Source organism: Phasianus colchicus, chromosome 1 (assembly GCF_987193195.1).
Source record: "Phasianus colchicus chromosome 1, bPhaCol1.hap1.1, whole genome shotgun sequence".
Taxonomy (NCBI): domain Eukaryota; kingdom Metazoa; phylum Chordata; class Aves; order Galliformes; family Phasianidae; genus Phasianus; species Phasianus colchicus.
Window position 1 is genome coordinate 134,630,304 of NC_143436.1, and position 19,172 is coordinate 134,649,475.

Here is a 19,172-nt window from a genome sequence, read left to right on the forward strand (position 1 = left end):
CCAGCCAAATGTATTTCACACACACTACCTTCCTGTAGTACAAACAGTAAAATTATTTTCTTCTGAGGCGAAAGGAACTTGATGAAAGGCAGCAGCTCCTGGTAAATGCAAGAATATTGCTATGCAACAGCAGATTGAACTGAATCTATCTACTCCAGTTTTCTTTAATCGTCAACAGTTGAGAACCCAGTGGTTGACTATTTTTTGACATTTGTCTTCAAATCAAAGGCAGAGAGAAAGCTGTCCTGCATGCAAACTGCTATGTTTTCATACGCTTACTGATTTACGTGGAGCTGTTGGAGCAGGTCCAGAGGAAGGCCACAAAGATGATCAGAGGGCTGGAGCACGTCTCCTGTGAAGAAAGGTTAAGGAAACTGGGCTTGTTTAGCTTGGAGAAGAGAAGGCTCCTGGGAGACATCACTGCAGCCTTCCAGTACTTGAAGGGAACATATAAATAGAAGAGAGAACGAGTTTTTACACTATCTGATAGTGATAGGACAAAGGGGGAATGGTTTTAAAATAAAAGGAGGAGGTTTATGTTAGATTTTAGGCAGAAATTCTCTACTCAGAGGGCAGTGAGGCACTGGCACAGCTGTCCAGAGAAGCTGTGGTGCTCCATCCCTGGAGGTGCTCGAGGCCAGGTTGGATGGGGCCCTGGGCAGCCTGAGCTGGTTGGGGGCAGTCCTGATCTTGCAAACACTGATCTTAGTGGACATGGTAGATCTGCTGCAGAAAATTATCTTTTCAGGAGTACCACTGATGTCAGGCCCTTTCCAAAAACCAGCAAGCTTACCTCCATAACTGTTCCCATCAAAGCAGCTCACAGCAGCCAGGGTTGGGAACCAGCCTGAAGGCAGCAGCAGAAGTCCCACAGACCTCAGGGCTGACAGTGCAATAGTGGCAAACCCTGCCCCACCAGTCTGTACCTGTGCAGTATGTTGTGCAAGCTGGCTTCTACCAGCCTGAGGTGCGCAAATCACATGCCCATGTGCACTGTGCAGCTCATGGGAAATTTCAGCTGTCCTTTCTATTTGTCTTCTGAAGTTCTACCACTAATCAGAGCACTATCTGGAAAATCTACATTACTTACTTTGTTAACATGCAGGATCTACTGGTAAGCTACATTCAGTCACTGTTGGAGGGACACAATACCAATTCTTCTTCGTCTGTGAATGCAGGGGAAAAAAAAGATATTGTGTAAATCTGCTGCTTTGAGCACAGAAAGGAAAGCACAATTGGGCAGAGCACAAAGCAGGGCTCTCTGAGGGCCCCTATCCACAAATCTGATGTATTTTCTTTCATTAAAATCATGGAAGACTCTGGTGCTGAGAGTAAATATATCCAATTCTCTTTTATTCAGCTTCCCTGAGTTCCATGGAGCGTTTTCAGACACCAGCTGCCTCTGTGGTAATTCTAAATAGTCTATTATTGCAAGGTTTGGAGACTTCTCCCAGGGTTGGCTGATGTGAAGAGAGGTTTAGCTAATATGGTTAGACTGGCTGTAGTTAAAGTGAAGTGAACTACTGTAAATCTGGTCACAACTCAAAGCATTTAGCATCAGCTGATACACTACACCCCCGAAACCATGCAGGCCTTGGGAAGAAGGTCACCCATGCTCCTTCTCACCAGCTTTGCTTCACGAAGCAGCTAAATGCAGATGGCAGAATGCCAATTTCCAACCCACAGGAAGAAACAAACTGCTTTCTTTCTACTGGACTTAGGCAGAAAGTGCTGCATCTGCTCACTGACCAAAGGCAGTGGTGGGTGCTTTAGTTAAACATCAGGGCTTACAGAGCTGCCCACTGCAGAGCAATTGGGCAAAGCTGCAAACTTTCCCCTCCACCCTATGCATTTTTGTCTGTGGTGATTACATTTTGTTTCCCTCTCCTTTCACCTATTTGTCATGGCACCAGGTGGCTGCTCTTCGGGTCTGGTACAGAAGGAGCTTGCGTGACATTTCCTACAGCTCCAGTGAGACTCTGGTATATTTACTCCTCTCTTTATTTTTGGCCTGTCAATAGGTTCCTGACTGGCATATTGATTCAAGAATACTGTTGTATTCCTGAATTGGATGAGATCCAGAAGTTGTTCTGTGCATTTCTCTGCAGGTGTTCCTGACCTCTCCAATAGCAAGAGCTATAAAATATGTGAAGTAGATTCTATCTGTTTTGTCCTATCCTTAAACACAAGGGATACTGCAGCACTTGATCATAATACGGAGACAAAAGGCAGCACAGAACCACAGACTGGCTGTTACTGGCAGGGTCCCCTGGGTCTCTCTGGCCCATCTCCAGCAGAGCCACCCAGAGCAGGGTGCCCGGGGCCTTGGAGATCCCCAAGGAGGAGACCACACAGCCTCCAGGAAACCTGTGCCAGTATTCTGCCACACAGCACAGAAGTGCTCCTGGTGTTCAGAAGGAACCTCCTGTGTTCCAGTTTGAACCCATGGCCTCTTGTTCTGGCACTGGGCACCTCTGAAAGCGCATCCCAAGGTCACCATCAAAGCAGTAGTGAATGTGAGGAGCAGTGACAGCTCACATCAGGTGTGGAGATAGCCTGCATCTAGCAGTGAGCAGGTCCTTCCAGCCCTCCTCCATCTACTGCTGAGTGGATGAGAGAGTAATTAACCCTCATGACACCTGTGTGAGACTGGTAGATAAGCATCATTATCTACAATTTACAGGTAGAAAAGGATTGGGAAGGAAAATTACTTTTCCAAGACTGTGCCGTAAGCCTTGAACTGCACTCAGCACAGCAGTTTCCCTTCAGATGCTCTTTCTTCATATTCTCAAAATTATGTGAACAATGTAATATATTTTGTATGACTATAATGTGGATATTTATATATAACTGTACCACATGCAATATAAATGGGTTGTGTATTAAAGAGGTACATATTGAAGTCACAAAAATAATTTTCAAGTATTCTTCACAAAAGGAGTATTCAAGTAGCAAGCACGCTTAATAAATACTTGTAATTGAATAAATTAATATATTATTGCATCAAGGTAAGGATACAAACTGTCCCACTCTAGTTTTTGAAGTATGTTCACTGCATTTCCCTACCCCCAAATAGGAATTACGTAGAGAACAGCAGGCCTGGATGGAAAGCAGAGGGAAACCAAAGCATAATCTTAAGTAAATACATGAATAAATGATGATGATTAATAACTTGCCAGTCTCATACAGGGCTAACACATTTTCAGCACAAATGTGCAGTCTGCTAGCAGCTGCTCTGATGACACAAGGAGCTGTGTCAGTACGTCAGCTCAGCCCTAGGTAGTCTCCAGTGAGATGAGTGCAAGTTAATGCCATTAGAGGGTTACTTTATCTCACAACTTCCTTTCAGGTAGGCTTGTCAGGCATTATGTTGGTCACTGCACTGAATACAGGGAGATTTTTTTCTTGGCAACCTTGTGGCATACTCTTGTCTTATCCACCATAGGCTTGTACAGAAATGTATCCATCTTTCTGTTCCCTAGTCCCCGAATCAGTGAGTAGCTCTCACTCTGTGTTGGATGCATTTTGGGTTCCTACTCACTGGCCACAAGGCTGGAAACACCTGGACATTCAGTTCCAGAGGGCTTGTGCTGGTGGTACTGTGAATTCATGGAATCATTAAGGCTGAAAAAGACCACTAAGATTATCTAAGTCTGTCAGCTTACCCCCACCATGCCCACTCATGTCCCTCAGTGCCACATCCACACAGTTCTTCAACACTTCCAGGGATGGTGACTGCACCACGTCCCTGGGCAGCCTGTGCCACTGCCTCACCATTCTCTCTGAGAAGAAGTTCTTCCTAATGTCCAATCTGAACCTCTCCTGGTGCAACTTAAGGCCATTGCCTCTCATCCTATTTCTAGTTCTGCAGGAGAAGAGACTGACCCCCACCTTTCCACAACCTCCTTTCAGGTCGTTGTAGAGAGCGATAAGGTCTCCTATGAGCCTCCCTTTCTCCAGACTGAATAACCCCAGTTCCCTCAGCTGCTCTCTATCAGGCTTGTTCTCCAGACACATCACAGCTTCATTGTCTTTCTCTGGACATGCTCCATGGCTTTGATGTCTTTCTTGTAGTGAGGGACCCAAAACTGAACAAAGCATTGAGGTGAGGCCTCGACAGTGCTGCGTACAGAGTAACGATTACCTCCCTGCTCCTGCTGGCTGCACTATTTCTGATACCATCCAGGATGCCATTGGCCTTCTTGGCCACCAGTTCCCCATCCTAGGGGACTGCCAGTGCTACAAAGTGATGTCCATAGCAGAACATCTCCTGGAAGAAGGATTCATCATGCAGTGTGAATGTCATGGTGATGCTTGTTGTGACATTGCTGTTTAATATCAATATTTCTGTTGGTTTGTTTTTGCAGTGTGATGTCTTGGATCAGAATTTGTTAAATTTCCTCCCGGAACAAGAACATTCAGAAATTTATAAGATGTTATCTTCCTGTATGCTTATGACAGATTCTGCCTCATCGGATTACCTAAAAAGTAAGTTTTATTTTATCTTTCCCTGTAAATCAAAAAGCGTGGGTAGGATAAAAAACTTCTCACAGAATGAGTTGTTTTTGTTTGTTGGTTTTTTTTTTGGTTGTTTTTTTTTGTTTTTTTTTGTTTTTTTTAATGAGCCATGCAGTGTAAAACTTATGTTCATAGCATTTCAAAGAGATCTTGCCACCTGGCATGACCCTTTTGTACTATTTTTAAATTAAACTCGTTGCATTTATTTTATAGGCAAAGTCTACTTGCAGTTGTGTTAATTATTAAATATAGCATCTTTTGAGACAGCTGAGGAAAATAGGTTAGCCAGTGGTAACATTTTGCCTGAGACAAATCACATCTTAATTGATATTTCAGCCCATTAAAATAAGATGCCGTTCAGAGATATGCTAGCAGTGCATACCTTTGTTCTGCATTATAGTTGAAAAGTAGCTGTAAAATCATCATAATTCTTTTTCAAATTGAATTTATTTTTCTTAAAAATCCTTTTATTTGCCTCAACCTTATTCACTCTAGGAGGTAAGATGAAGGAAAGCAGAAAGCACACAATAATGTGAGACGTACAGCTGCTTAATCTACTGCATACGTAAATCTTGCAGCTCATAGTTAATATGCTGAAGTTAATTTAATAGATTTTTTGAAATAATTAGGCATAGTTTTCCAACACAAGATGTAAAACAGCTGTGAGTCATGAAAAAGCTAAACAGAAAAAAAAAGCCATAGCTGTAGGATCCCATTCTCTACCTCAGTATGCCAATGTTGTGTCAGTGCTATGCTGAAGACAGTGTAAGAGAACCAGCCACCAGCCCACATAGGTCAGCTGCACGTAGAGCTCTTGCAGAGGCTCTGGCCCTGCCACTTATTGCACCTTGGTGTGTAGAACTGAGTGGTGACACACTGCTCTTGTGCTGCAAGATTGGGGTTGTGTTTAGCTTAAATAGTATATTTATTTCTTCTTCTTCTTCTTTTAACAATCCAGCTGACAATGAACTAGAGTTTTATTGTCATCTTCTGAGAGGAAGTTTGAACCCAAAGGAATTTCCAACATATGAATACATAAAATTTGTAGGAAATTTTCGGTCTTACAGCAATGGTAAGCTTTAATTGTTGTATAAATGTTACTTTAGCTATGTAAAATGATCTTTAAGTATTGCTCCATTGAACAACACAGGCTTGTACTGAATGGGCTTTTTGTAATGTTGTGGGGCAGATTTTGCTTTGAGTGGATCTAACAGCTGATTTGCAAAAGCTGGATGAGAAATGGCCAAAATTGTCCGCTCCTGTTGTTCGTGCCCTTTGTTTGCTTTGGACAATGGGCAAATTTGCAAATACCGCCAGCTTCAGAGGAGGGTTGGGTTGTACTCCCCAGTACGCAAGCTATGGCTGTACCCATAAGCTACACAAGAGGAGTGCCAGTCTATCTACTGGCTTATGTGGAACACACATCCCAGCCCGTGCCAGAGGCGATAGCCTATCAGATTTGCCCTCTCATCCCCGCAGAGCCATTGTGGGGAAGGGCGACAGTGCGGTACCCTGAGGCCTCCCCTTAGGCTGCCATTTCCCACTTCTACCCAGAACCACAGAGCATGATGCCACAGCACGGGGAGAGAAATGCACTTGGCACAGCTCGCCTGCAGCATGGTCATCCTTAGGAAACCATCTTTCAAGGGACAAGGAGCAGATTTCTAGCTCACGTGCTCCCTAACAAACAGACTGCTCCATGACTATTAGTGTCAGAAATGAAATATTTTTTTATCGCTTTCCCCTCTCCTGCCTGCTTGAGTTCGCTGTAGTTACTTGTCTGATTGAACTCTGGAGTGGCATTTCAAAAGTTGCTGGTATTGCTCCAAATAGGTCATCCTCAGCAAAAATTCCCCACTGTGCTTTCCAGAAACCGCACACCACACTGTGAAGAAATGTCCCTGTCCCCATTTAACTTTCTGGTCTTGAGCCACACGACTAGAATAGAAACCTACGTGCAGCATGAAGGCATGTATTTCTTACTTGGTGCCATACGGTTTGGGGCTGTATTTGTATAAAAATGCAACCGCCTGTATGCTTTCTAGTTTGAATGGAAAGAAATGCGGCCGCGTGGCAGACGCACGCACCAAGCTGTTCTGTTTTCTAGAGCAGAAACCGGATTTCAGGTGCTGACTCATAAGGATACATTTCTACCAGGGGAATTTCTGATCCATTTTCTAAAGGATTCTCAGCCTTTTATTTTCATGTGACTTTAACATTGTTCTCTTCCCTGTTTGAGATTTCACATCCCTGCATTTGGATCAGTGGTTATTTCTCAGAAGAAAGATGCAACTTGCATTTTTCTGCTGCTCCAGATATCTCCCCTAGCTTAATGCACACAAACTAAATGCGAGCATATTGATTTCAGAACACACAGAATTATTTTGCAAGGACTCCAGCTTATAGCTCACAAATAAGACACAAGCTTTCTGCTTCAATTTTCTGCTTTTTCTTCCACGTGCCACTTTTCTCTAAATCCTCCACTTCATGTCACCTCTTCCAATTTCTCCCTGATCTGCTGCAGATGGACTCTCTGGTCAGGAGGGAGGGCCTGGCACTTGTCCTGATCTGTGAGATGGTACTCCCTCTTCCCATTGCAGAGGCTAGGCTATGATAAAAAAAAATGAGGCAGCGGAGCACAGAAATTGCAAATTAAGCTTAATTAGCTGGAGATGTTCCTTATGAATGTATTCAAGAATGCTTTTCCCTGTAGCTTTTCACAGCAGTAGAAGTGTGAGCATGTTTTTACGCATGGGAGACGGATACAGGATGTTCTTCTCTAAATACAAGTTTTTGCTGCTCCCTTTAGCTGTCCAATGCCAAATTTTACCTTTGTTTTTCTGCAATTTGCTGAGCATTTCCTGAGCCTTCTCTGTCTGCATGGCCCTGCTGCCCCAGCACGGGGTCTTCCCAGAACACTAAGATGTTCCATTCCCACTGGCCTAGTGTTGTGATAGGGATGGTCCTAACAACAGCCCTGACCTCTTCTCCTCAACCTTTGTTGAGTGTTTTGAAGTATGGGTAGGTACATTTTTGGCCTCTTTAACAGAAATGTCACTAGATTTATCCTACTTCTACATAATCTTTTACATAACCTCCCTTGAATTCTTTTCTCGGACTTGTTTTACTCTTTTTCATTGCCAACATAACTGCAATACTTAGGGGAAGTGGGTGATGTGTGATGGGGTCTCACAGTCCAATCCTCCTCCCTTGTACCTTCTCTGTTAATCACGTTGTGACTTATGGCTGAGAACATCATATAGGGATGGGTTTGAATGGATTAAATTGAAGGACTGAGACTTAGACAGTCTTAGGGGCTTAGCTACTCTCCCTAACTTCCTTGGGAGCTGTGGGACTAATTCCCTCTTCAGCTTTGGAGGCCGTTTTACTATAACACTGAGATGCTAGTGAGATTTATTTTTTCTCTAAAGCAGAACAAATACCTGATTTATACCATGGTGACTTCTCACCAGGATTGCTGCTGGGGATCCAGATCTCGTGTAGCCTACACGGAGCCTGTATAGGAGTAGCTTTCCTCCATCTTGGAAGAGAGATGGTGCAGGGCAGGGGGATGCACATGCAGCTCCCAGAAACTGCCAGTGAAGTTCACGTTGCTGCCGGCATGTGTTCAGTCTTTCAGAAGATCACTGTCCCTAGAGTTGTCTGCTCAGCTATAGCTGGAAGCAAGAGGAGCTGCTCCGGCCCAACCAAGGTTCACATCAGCATCCACCTAGGCTGGCTCTGGGCATGGTTTGTGCTCTGTGATACCTACTGCAGCGTTTTGGCAGCTCTTTCTGCACCAGGGATGTGTCACAAGCTGCCTGCACAGGAGTGAACCCCCTCAAATTAGCTGTGCCCAGGCATGAGGGGCCGAGCAGCCAAGCAGCAGTGCAAGCTGTGCCGAGCAACTGTATGAGTCACTGCCTGTGCTAAATCAAATACAAGAGATTTGATTTTCCATTTGGGAGGATTATATAATCATCATTAATTAAGCTTCAATGAGAAAAGCGGGGCTGTAACCTGACAAGAAGACTGAAGAGTCCCTAGAGATACGGTCTCTGGGCCACTCAGAACAGGAGGGCTGTGTTCCATCTCCTTTGGTGAGAAAGGCCTGGTTGCTCACAAAAAGAAAATATTACAGGATATTTTTTGGTTGTTTGTTTGGTTTGTTTTTTTGTTGTTGTTGTTTTGTTTTGTTTCAAAGAGGAATGCCTTCCAGTATTCTGAGTGCTTAAATCTCAGACTCAAAGGCTGGCTGAGGCTGGCAGGGTCCCTTGGGTCCCTCTGGCCCAACTCCTGCAACCCCAGCAGGGCTACCCAGAGCAGAGTGCCCAGGGTCACATCCCTCCCAGAACTATCTCCATTCACCTAACTGAGGCCTTTCCTGTAGACTGGAGAACTGAATCTATCAGATATCTGAGGGAACTGAGTGCCACCACTGCCCTTGTTGACAGCAAGATATGGTATGGGGCAGACTCAGGTCAGCATTACCAGCGTGTAATGTAGTGGTTCTCAGCCAGTTTGATCTGAGGGCTGAGAGGGGAGGAAAGTAATAAAGACAATTCTCCAGAAAGTTGAAGGGAATGTTTATCTTCCAGTATGAAATGTCAATTTAAGTGAGAATAAATTATTTTACAAAGCCGCTTAATAGCTCACTCTGATTAGAAAAGATAAGGCGGGCCGGATTTATCCCCCCTGTGAAAAATTGTTTGTTCGTTTGTAAACAGAAGATCTTTCACAATCATGTAACCAAATACTGGCTTTGGTATCATATTCCTGAGGTGACATACTTGTCTAAACACTTCTGAAAGGCACAAAACCTGAGATCTGCCTTCCAAATAGCTTACCAAAAGCAAAAGGACCACCAGCATCTTTGAAAGGGCAGATGTGGCCCTGTAGCCAAAAGGCCTGAGGTTTTGCTCCTAAAGGAGCGGATAACTGTTTTGTGGAAAGAGCTCACGATCGAGTAGTATAATTAAATATTATAGTGGGATTTAAAACTGTGCATCTTTGTTCCCAATTATATGGAAACTCAGGAATTATCTAGTTACTGAGTGCTAATAATAGCAGATAGCTCCACTGTTAGCTGATGTGTCTCTTAGAGATAACAATAACCATCAAGGAAATGATTATGCCACGGAGAAAAAAAATACACTCCTAGAGTGATTAACTTAGTCTGAATTCCATTTTGAAGGAAATAAACAGATTTATACAGAAGACACATTGATCTTGAGCCTCTACAAGCATATGCAGAAACATCTGATAACAAGAATAACTCGAAATGAATGTTTTGATGAGAACTGACAGCCACATATTATTATTTACTGTGAACAAAGTGGTAGAAGCTGCAGCTAGCAACATGCATTGCTTATGACTGGCTCTCTGTGGACACATCAGCAAAAAAATTCATGTCCTAAACAGTCTGCATGGGGTTCAGATCCACATAGGATGGCAGCATGAGGAGCAGGAGGAGGAAAAACGAGAGAGCTGTCCAAATGGACAGTGATGTATGGAGACCATCATTGTTCACTCAAAGCTATTGAGTGCAGCCTTGCTTGCCTTTAGCACTTTAGAGTTCTTCATTACATATATTAATTGTTGAATGTTCTGTTTATCCGTGGTCTGAATTCATTTATATGAAACACTCTTGGTTTTGTGCTGGTCTGTTTGCTCATCTTTTTTGAAATTACCATTCAGTTTGTTTGGCAGTCAGTAAAACTGGTTCTTTAAACATTAGCATCTACTCGCAAAATAGGAAAGAAGGATTTCTTCTTTAAAATGACATAAATGAGAAGCTTGCTTTTACAGAAAGAATATGTTTTAAACATCCCAAGTTAAAATAAGATGACCGAGCAACCCGCGGCTGTGCTATTATTAACAGAATAATGTGTCATCTGTTTTTTTTAAAGCATGCTTTCATTCATTTCGTGTGGCATGATTTGAATCCCTGAGGGCAAAAATCTTTTTATCTGTGGTAGCTAAAGGCTTTATATATTACTTATTTTTAACATCTTGTCCTTAATGTTCCTGGTCCTTTTATTTTTAAATTCTGTGTACAAGCAAATCAGTTTATTTCTATCTTCTTACATTATATTTGCAGGTCATTTAATACCTCCAGTGCAAACAAATTGTTTTGTAGTTCTAGCAGCAGATCTGATAGGTAACCACAAAAATTATTAGAACTCATGCCAAGGAGCACAATCAGCTAACCAATAAACATTTCCCTGTTCAGGATATGTTGTCTAAATCATTTAATTGTGAAACACACGTGCCCTCTGTTACCTGGCCCCACCTGGTTATAGCCTGTTCCAAAGTGAGTATGCCTCCTTTGGTAAATGTAAAAGGAGAACTGGCTTCAATGGATGAAGAGAAGGTTGAGGTACCGAATGAGTTCTTTGCCTCGGTCTTCACTGGCGGCCACGATTCCAGTACTTCTCCCGTCCCTGAGTCCTGCATCCCTAAACCTCTAGGTGGGGACCGGGGTGGTAAATCCCCCCCGGCTGTGAGGACAGAGCAGGTCCGAGGCCGCCTCATAAGACTGAATGTGTACAAGTCTATGAGGCCGGATGGCGTGCATCCCAGGGTTCTGAAGGAGCTGGCTGAGGTGGTTGCTGAGCCACTCTCCATCATATTTGAAAAGTCGTGGCTGTCAGGTGTGGTCCTGGATGACTGGAGGAAGGGTCACGTCACTCTCGTTTACAAGAAAGGGATTAAGGAGGACCCTGGGAGCTACAGGCCAGTGAGTCTCACCTCTGTGCCTGGGAAGATCATGGAACAGATCATCCTGGATGACATGCTTGATCACATGAGGAATGAGTGTGTGTCCCGAGACAGCCAGCACGGCTTCATCAGGGAAAGGTCATGCTTGACCAATCTGGTGGCCTTCTATGATGAAGTGACAGCATTAGTGGACAAGGGGAAGGCAACCGATGTCGTTTACCTGGACTTGAGCAAGGCCTTTGACACGGTCCCCCACCACATCCTTATCTCCAAATTGGAGGGATGTGGATTTGATGGGTGGACCACTCGATGGATAAGAAACTGGTTGAAAGGCCACAGAGAGCAGCCCTGTGGAGAAGGACCTGGGGGTCTTGGTAGACGAAAAACTTAACATGAGCCAGCAGTGTGCCCTTGCGGCTCGGAAGGCAAATGGTATCCTGGGCTCCATCAAAAGAGGGGTGGCCAGCAGGGACAGGGAGGTGATTGTCCCCCTCTACTCTGCTCTTGTGAGGCCCCATCTGGAGTTCTGTGTCCAGGTCTGGAGCCCCCAGTACAAAAAAGACAGGGAGCTGTTGGAGAGGATCCAGAGGAGGGCCACGAAGATGATCAGGGGACTGGAGCACCTCGCCTATGAAGACAGACTGAGGGAGCTGGGCTTGTTCAGCCTGGAGAAAAGAAGGCTGCGGGGTGACCTCATTGCAGCATTTCAATACCTAAAGGGAGCCTACAAGCAGGAGGGGAATCAACTCTTTGAAAGGGTTGATAACAGCAGGACGAGGGGAAATGGTTTTAAGTTGAGGGAGGGGAGATTTAGGTTGGATGTCAGGGGGAAATTCTTTACAGGGAGAATGATGAGGTACTGGAACAGGCTGCCCAGAGAGGTTGTGGATGCCCTGTCCCTGGAGGTGTTCAAGGCCAGATTGGATGGGGCCCTGGGCAGCCTGGTCTAGTATTAAATGGGGAGGTTGTTAGCCCTGCATGTGGCAGGGGAGTTGGAGATTCATGAGCCTTGAGGTCCCTTCCAACCCTGGCCATTCTGTGAAATTTTCATCAGATACCTTCTGAGAAAAGTACTCCAAGACTTCTAAGTGTAAATATCATCACAGCCTTAGACTTCATCCTATGTAAACTGTTTTTCTGTTGTGCTCCCAAAGAGCTCACTATTGAACTTTGTAACCTAAAGACACTGTGTGTGTTTTTCTTTCCAACAGACCCTGCAAATTATAAGGTATGATTTTTAGAAAGTCTGTTTAAAAGATTACACCAGGATATCTTTTTAAAATGTGTGTACAGATCTCTTTTTTAAATTACACTTTAAAGATCTCAACAGATTTCCAGATACCGAAGGCCAGATTGGATGGGGCCCTGTGCAGCCTGACCTGGTGGGTGGCAGTCCTGCCCATGGCAGGGGGTTGGAACAATATAATCTTTAAGGTCCTTTCCAACCCCAACCATTCCATAATTCTATGAAACAGAAAAGGTTGGAATTTGCTGACCAACTGCAAAAGAAGAGGCAAATTGGTTGTGCAGATAGAGCTGTGGAAAGAACAGATATCAACAAAGTAAGTCAGGCAGAAACTAATCCAGAAACAAGTCGCATGTATTTGTTACTTTTAGTCATGGTAGTTGTTATTTTCAGATCGAGATTCACATTTCAAGTTGGTGGTTATGTGCCTCATCATGGAAGCTTTTCGTGCTTTGGACTTTGTCAGAGACAATTGTGTATGGAGACAGCACAGATCAGTTTGTAGGCTGGAAGACTTTCAGCCAGGCCATCTCTACCTCATCTCCTCAGGCTCATTCCCTCACTGCCTCCAAGCTCGACATTCTCAGTGATGAGATCGTAAAAATGCTGTACAGCTATATTATATGACATTTATTACCCTTTTAGGATTGCATTTACTTCTTGGAAATATAATCCTGTTTTGTAAATGCCACATTCAGGGATGTATTCTGCTCTCTCCTGAGAGTAGAATGTCTCTGATTCGTGTCCATTTACATCAAACAGCTTACATCAAAAAGGCCATCTGCTGTCTTTGGCGCAACTCACTCATCTTCCAGCAGTTCTCCTGGAACTGGCGTTATTCACAGGCCCATGGCTTCAATAACTAGGTTAACTTTTTATACCTGAACTTTGGAGGCTGATTGTGCTTATCTTATTTTTATTTCTTATGTTTTGCGTTCCACTGAACACAGCAAAGCCAGCCAATCAAGAGAGGTGATTCTCCCACTATATTTAGCATTACTATAGCCTCACCTTGAATATGGGCTCTACAGTTCTGGGCTCTACAATATAAAAAGAATGGTAATGTCCTTGAAAGCGTCCAGAGGAGAGCTCAAAGCTGGTAGCAGGTCTGAAGGCATGTCCTGTGAGGAGAGGCTGAGGGCACTGGGCTGTCTAGTTTGGAGAGAAGGAAGCTGAGAGTTGACCCCCTGCTCCCTGCAGTGCCCTGAGGAGTAGAAGCAGAGGGAAGTGCCAGGCTCTGCTCCCGAGAACCAATGGTGGGATGGGAATGGCACAAAGCTGGGCATTAGGAAATAATTTTTTCATTGTGAGAGTGTTCAAATACTGCAACAGGCTTCCTAGATAGGTTGTTGGTGCCCTGTGCCTGTCAGTGTTTGGGAAGCATTTGGATAACGCCTTCAATAACTTCTGGTGAGGTTGTCAGGTTAGACTCAATGGTCTTTGAATGTCCCTTCCAGCTGAGCTATTCTATTCTATTCTATTCTATTCTATTCTATTCTATTCTATTCTATTCTATTCTATTCTATTCTATTCTATTCTATCCTATCCTATCCTATCCTATCCTATCCTATCCTATCCTACTCTACTCTACTCTACTCTACTCTACTCTACTCTACTCTATTCTGTTTTAGATCCCAGCCTACAAATATTTGCTATTGAACTTGGCCATTGTAGAGAGAAATTGGCTCATTGACTTCAGTTTGGAAGACATACTAGTTAGTAAGCTTGGAAGTAACTTCTTTACAATGTCCTTAATGTGAGTTTGTAGCCATATCATTAATTTTTAAACATTAATTTTCAAACATTAATTTTCAAACAGGACTGACTACAGAAATCAACAGGCTTGCATGATATAATCTCATCAGGGCAGAACCAATAGCTCTTTACTAAGGCTTCTCCTGTTTCCGACAGCTCCTAACTCTTCCTTCTTTTTTCCACCTCTTGTGCTAATAATCCTGTAGAAGCCCTCTTATATGCACATAACCCCAGGAGCAGAATTGGAATTCATATTCCTAGAAAGTCCCCAGAGCAAACGTGCTTTGCTGGTGAAAGGAGGAGAATTTTGCCCATATTTTTTATCTTAATATCCAGTCAGCCGTGCCCTCAAGACTCTTCTGCAATAGAGCTGCAGTCTCTGTGGATGTTCACATCTGTGCTGCCTTCTCAGATGAGGAATCTTTCTTCTCCCTTTTGGCACAATATATTGTGCATACAGTGGTCTAAGTCAGTTAATCACAGGTGTGAATTCTCTCCTGAGTACTTACTTTACTGTCTTATACCCTGTTATCCTTGTTATCAGCTGCGTATTGTTATGCTAAGGTTTTTGATAGGTTTCTGGGTTCCAGAAGCACATCTGATGAATAAGCTGAGACTTCTTCAGTCTCTACAATTTATGGCAGTGAACTAAAGCCCAGTGCAGAAGCATCCCAGAGTAAAATTTGCTATTGAATTCCTCCCCAGACAGATATAAAACCCTTCATTTTCACAGGAGCCAACGTGCTTATCCCTATGCAGAAGAAATGAAGAAATTTCATAAAGTTGGATGTAAAAAGAAAAGAGAGTGGGTAAAGTTGGATAATGGAAAGGGAGCACCATATTAGCGTCACCATTAACAGGAGTTAACATTAGATTAACTCCTACTAGTGACCTCTGGCTGCTGGATGGGACCATCTGCCTCCAAGGGGGACAGTGCAAGTTCAATTCCCACTGCAGCTTAACACACAGTTTATTACAGTCCCATGGGAGTGGGATTACCATCGCTAAACAGCTCAAACTTGGATGACGAATTTGCGTTATGTCATTTTAACATGGGATTGTGGGCAAGTGTAAGGCAACACATTCTTTTGGCAATACATCTCTATGGCAGGACGTACTTACAGGCCCGCAAAGCAACACAAAAACCATACACTCATGAGAGACAGATAAAAACACACATACTCTAGCTGCATCACACCATTTTTCTTTCTGCCCAGTGTTTAGGAGACACCTGCAGACCCATGAGAAATGCCCAGTTCTGGCAGATAGTGCCATATATGGAGTACTGGTGTATTTCTTCAACACAAGCAGAAATAGAACAGGAACAAACACTTCATCTGCTGAGGATCCCGGGCAGGCTCTGTTAGCTTGTTGAAGCCTTGCTGGCATTGGTCCTCCATGTTTGTTCACTGACAGCGTGAAGAATTGCCTTCACCACCTCTCTTGCCAATGCCTTTTTCCCAGTCTCATGGGAGTAGTGCACGCTAGGCTTGCTGCAGCATGCATTTGCATTGTGAGTGGTGACAAAGAGCAATTGGATATATGGGGTTTCTTTTCAGAAAGCTGGTTTATGCTCTGTGATAAGGTTTGGCCTTATTTTTGTCAGGATTAACCTCTAAGATCCATATTTGAAGTTAAACTCTGATGCCTTTCTGCCTAACATGACTGACTTGCATATATATATATATGCATATCAGCTTTAAAAAGCTTTTAGAGCACTTACGTGAATAAAATTAATACTAGTATGCTTCAAGTGTGAAAAATATGCTGGGATATCAGATCTGGTACAAAGCATGACACTGGGTCCCACTTTTTGTCCTGCCAGTGCCTAACTCCACCTGCAATGGCTTTGATGAGGCTGTTCCCAGGGCTTACAGAGCATCACCAGGAAAGCAGATCTGCTTTGTCGCTACTGTTCGTTTGGCAACGCCTCAGTTTTTAAAGGTAAGGGCATATCCTCGATCCCGTACTCTCCTGGAGTTATCAAAATGGTAGTGTGCAAAATTCTCAGTTTTGCTAATTGAATGGATTACGGCTATCACATTTCATGCACAGAAATCCAGTGAAGAGGATTATCGGGGTGAGTAAGGATCTGCAGAAGTGGTGTCTCTTCTGCCCCTCTTGCACTGTTAGCCCTGGTTGCGTGAGGAACAGCAACGTCACTTTGCAGATAGGCTGTTTGTGTTCTGTTCCTCCGATGGGACAGCACACAGATGGTTCTCATTTTGTGTCCCTTGGTGTCTTCAGGTCACTGCTCCCAGTTTACCTCCTCCCAGATCTACATAGTAAAATGGTTGTTTCTGGAAAGAATAGACAGCACAATCTGATGCCTGACACCATGGTTCCCTAATTAACAAATGTGAGCTGCTGCATCGGGTGTCCTGTCCTCAGGGGTTAAGAGGTTAAAAAGCTCATCTGAGACATGATCTGGATGAAATCACTGCCCCCTGGCATGGCTCTGTCACTGCACAGAGACTCAAGGGCTCTCCTGACTGATTCATGGCCCTGACAGCACGTAGGGTCCCTGCTGGGTGCAGGAGGACACCTCTCATTAATCTAACCACAGTTGTCATGCTAGGAGCAGATGACAGAGCCATAGTTCTCTGAGAACACTGAAAGCAGTTCCCTCATTGCTGGGTTAACATAATGTTAAAATGCTCACAGAATCAAAATGGGCAGCACATGATGACAATTGACCCAGGGATTGTGAGACATCAGCTGCCAAAGCACCCAGGAAATCCTAAACACTGATCTCCCCAGGTCACCTGGATGAGTCACATAACCCCCAGTCCTGACTCTCTCCTCTCAGATGGAGGCAGAACTTTTTTTCTGACTGGCTGAGCACAGCAGAATCAGCACACTGGTTTCACATAACAATGTTCTCATGTTGCACCTGAGCAACTCCTGAACTGTAGAATGTATTCTTGGCATCAGCATGGATCTGGGCGTAGAGTGGAGAGAAGGAGAGAGGAACTGAAGCTATGCATGAAGCCTTTGGCCATTGTGCGGCCAACGACTTTAGTCACTTACTTGAGCATTAATAAGTATAAAAGGAATGCTTGGTGACAGCTCCTCTTCTCAAAGACGGTTGGTGGCCCAAAAGACTTCTGTCCCTGTGGGCAACAGCAGAAAGAGGACTGGTGGAGGAGATGATGGGAAGGCGTTTCTGAACCAACGGTCCAGTGGAACACAGTACCAAGAAGCAGGGGGATATCAGGGGACAACAGACAGGCTGTCCTGAATAGCACCAACGGAGAGTCTCCTGCAGGAGAAACTTTCACTCCTAGTGTCACCACATTTCTTTGTGCTTGAAGCCAGGAAGAACCCAGGCCTTGTTTCCTATTCAGAAATGGGGGACAAATGCCCACCAAAGGCAACATCCAGTGGGAGTTTGAGGGGAGTGGTGAAGATATCAGATGGGGTGGGAGGAACCGAGGTCAGATATGACCCCAGTGAGGAGAAAGGGCTCAGTGAGACAGAAATAAGTATGATAGATCTCTCTTTGGAACTAGCAGGGAATGTATGAATCTTTTCTGTACTGTGTATTTATAGCTTACAAATGTAGATGTAGAGGTGTGAAGCTGCAACTCTCAAGAAGTTGTTTTTCTTCACCATACAGGAGATGTGCATCGTGGAAGAGCCTTTAGAGGAATTCACATCAAGACACAGTCTGGAATGGAAATTTTTGTTCCTGGATCACAGGTAGGCGACAAGAAGAGCGATCCTGATTGTGTTTTGTGTTTGTTTACTCCTATTTTCCTAAGCACAATTCTCCCAAAAGGTGTTATGTTTCACATCTAAATCGTGTGAATGGGAGAGTTACTACTAAGACAAAAGCTAACGTTTACTATTCTACCCTGCATTTATTTTTATCTGCCTTCTAAAACAAACTGCTCTTTTTCTCAGGTTGCATTTGTGATTAGCTGTTCTTGTTTGTTTTAAAAATATCTGTGGACCAAAGCATGTCCCACAGCAAAAATATACAATTATTATACAACTGTGGAAATAATTCCCTCAGAATCCAGCCCATGTTTGCATGTGCAGTTCCCACTGACTTATGACTCCCATACAACGGGTCCTCACATGAAGGCCCCTTAGAAACCAAGCTAGTTTCCACAAGCACTTTTTCCCTGAGAAGAAGGGGCTGTCACAGGCCTTGTGCTGGGGGGAAGGTGCCTGCTCTTTGGACTTTTGGCACATCCCTGTCAACATGTTTGTTTGTTTTGTGGTTGTATGGGTTCACTTCTGTTGTGCCCAAATGCAGAGCACCGCCGATCATAGGATACTTGCCTTTTGAAGTGCTGGGTACTTCTGGCTACGACTATTACCATATAGATGACCTAGAGCTGCTTGCAAGGTGCCACGAACACTGTAAGTATCACATAGCCCAAGTTTCTGTGAATTAACCAGGATACCTTTTTCAGTGTCATATGGTTGCTGTTAAGGTAGATGTAAACTCAGACAGGGAGAGGTATACAGGTGCACAGCCATGAGACCTTTGCCTCGTGGCTGTATACCTTAGTGGAGTTGTAGCAGATTGGGTGCATCATTTCTGATCAGCTGTGATTGAGGCCAATTCCTCTAGCTCTGAGGAGAGCACTTTCTCCTTCTTTATTCCAAGCAGCAGTTAGTGAGACTCACTGAATGGATAAAATATGCCAGATTTGACTACTGCTTTATTAGTCAAAAATATATAGGAATAGTTCAAGCAATCTCTGAGGAGATTGTATGTTGTAAAATTCTTGCAGACTATTTACCATAACGCTGCTCACCATGTATTTGGCGCTACCTGCGATTATTTAAATATAATCTAGTAAGATTTAAGTGGAAAGCTCTTTTGTGAAGTGAAGGAGGCAATCCTTTTCAAATATTTGGTTATAGATCTGAGTGGAACATCTCAGTCTTACTGCCTCTGGGTGGCCTGAAAATATCC

At 43.9% G+C, this 19,172-nt stretch overlaps 1 protein-coding gene across 7 annotated transcripts in view; it reads left to right on the forward strand.

Moving 5' to 3' along the window:
• The window catches only part of NPAS2 (neuronal PAS domain protein 2), a 97,470-nt gene that overhangs the window by 59,709 nt on the left and 18,589 nt on the right, over positions 1–19,172 (forward strand). For all 7 annotated transcript variants that reach the window (XM_031605210.2, XM_090127442.1, XM_090127446.1 and 4 more), the window contains 5 exons: positions 4,368–4,488; positions 5,477–5,590; positions 16,065–16,183; positions 17,859–17,941; positions 18,504–18,610. In XM_031605210.2, the coding sequence (XP_031461070.2) occupies positions 4,368–4,488; positions 5,477–5,590; positions 16,065–16,183; positions 17,859–17,941; positions 18,504–18,610 (544 nt within the window). The remainder of the gene's footprint in view (positions 1–4,367; positions 4,489–5,476; positions 5,591–16,064; positions 16,184–17,858; positions 17,942–18,503; positions 18,611–19,172) is intronic.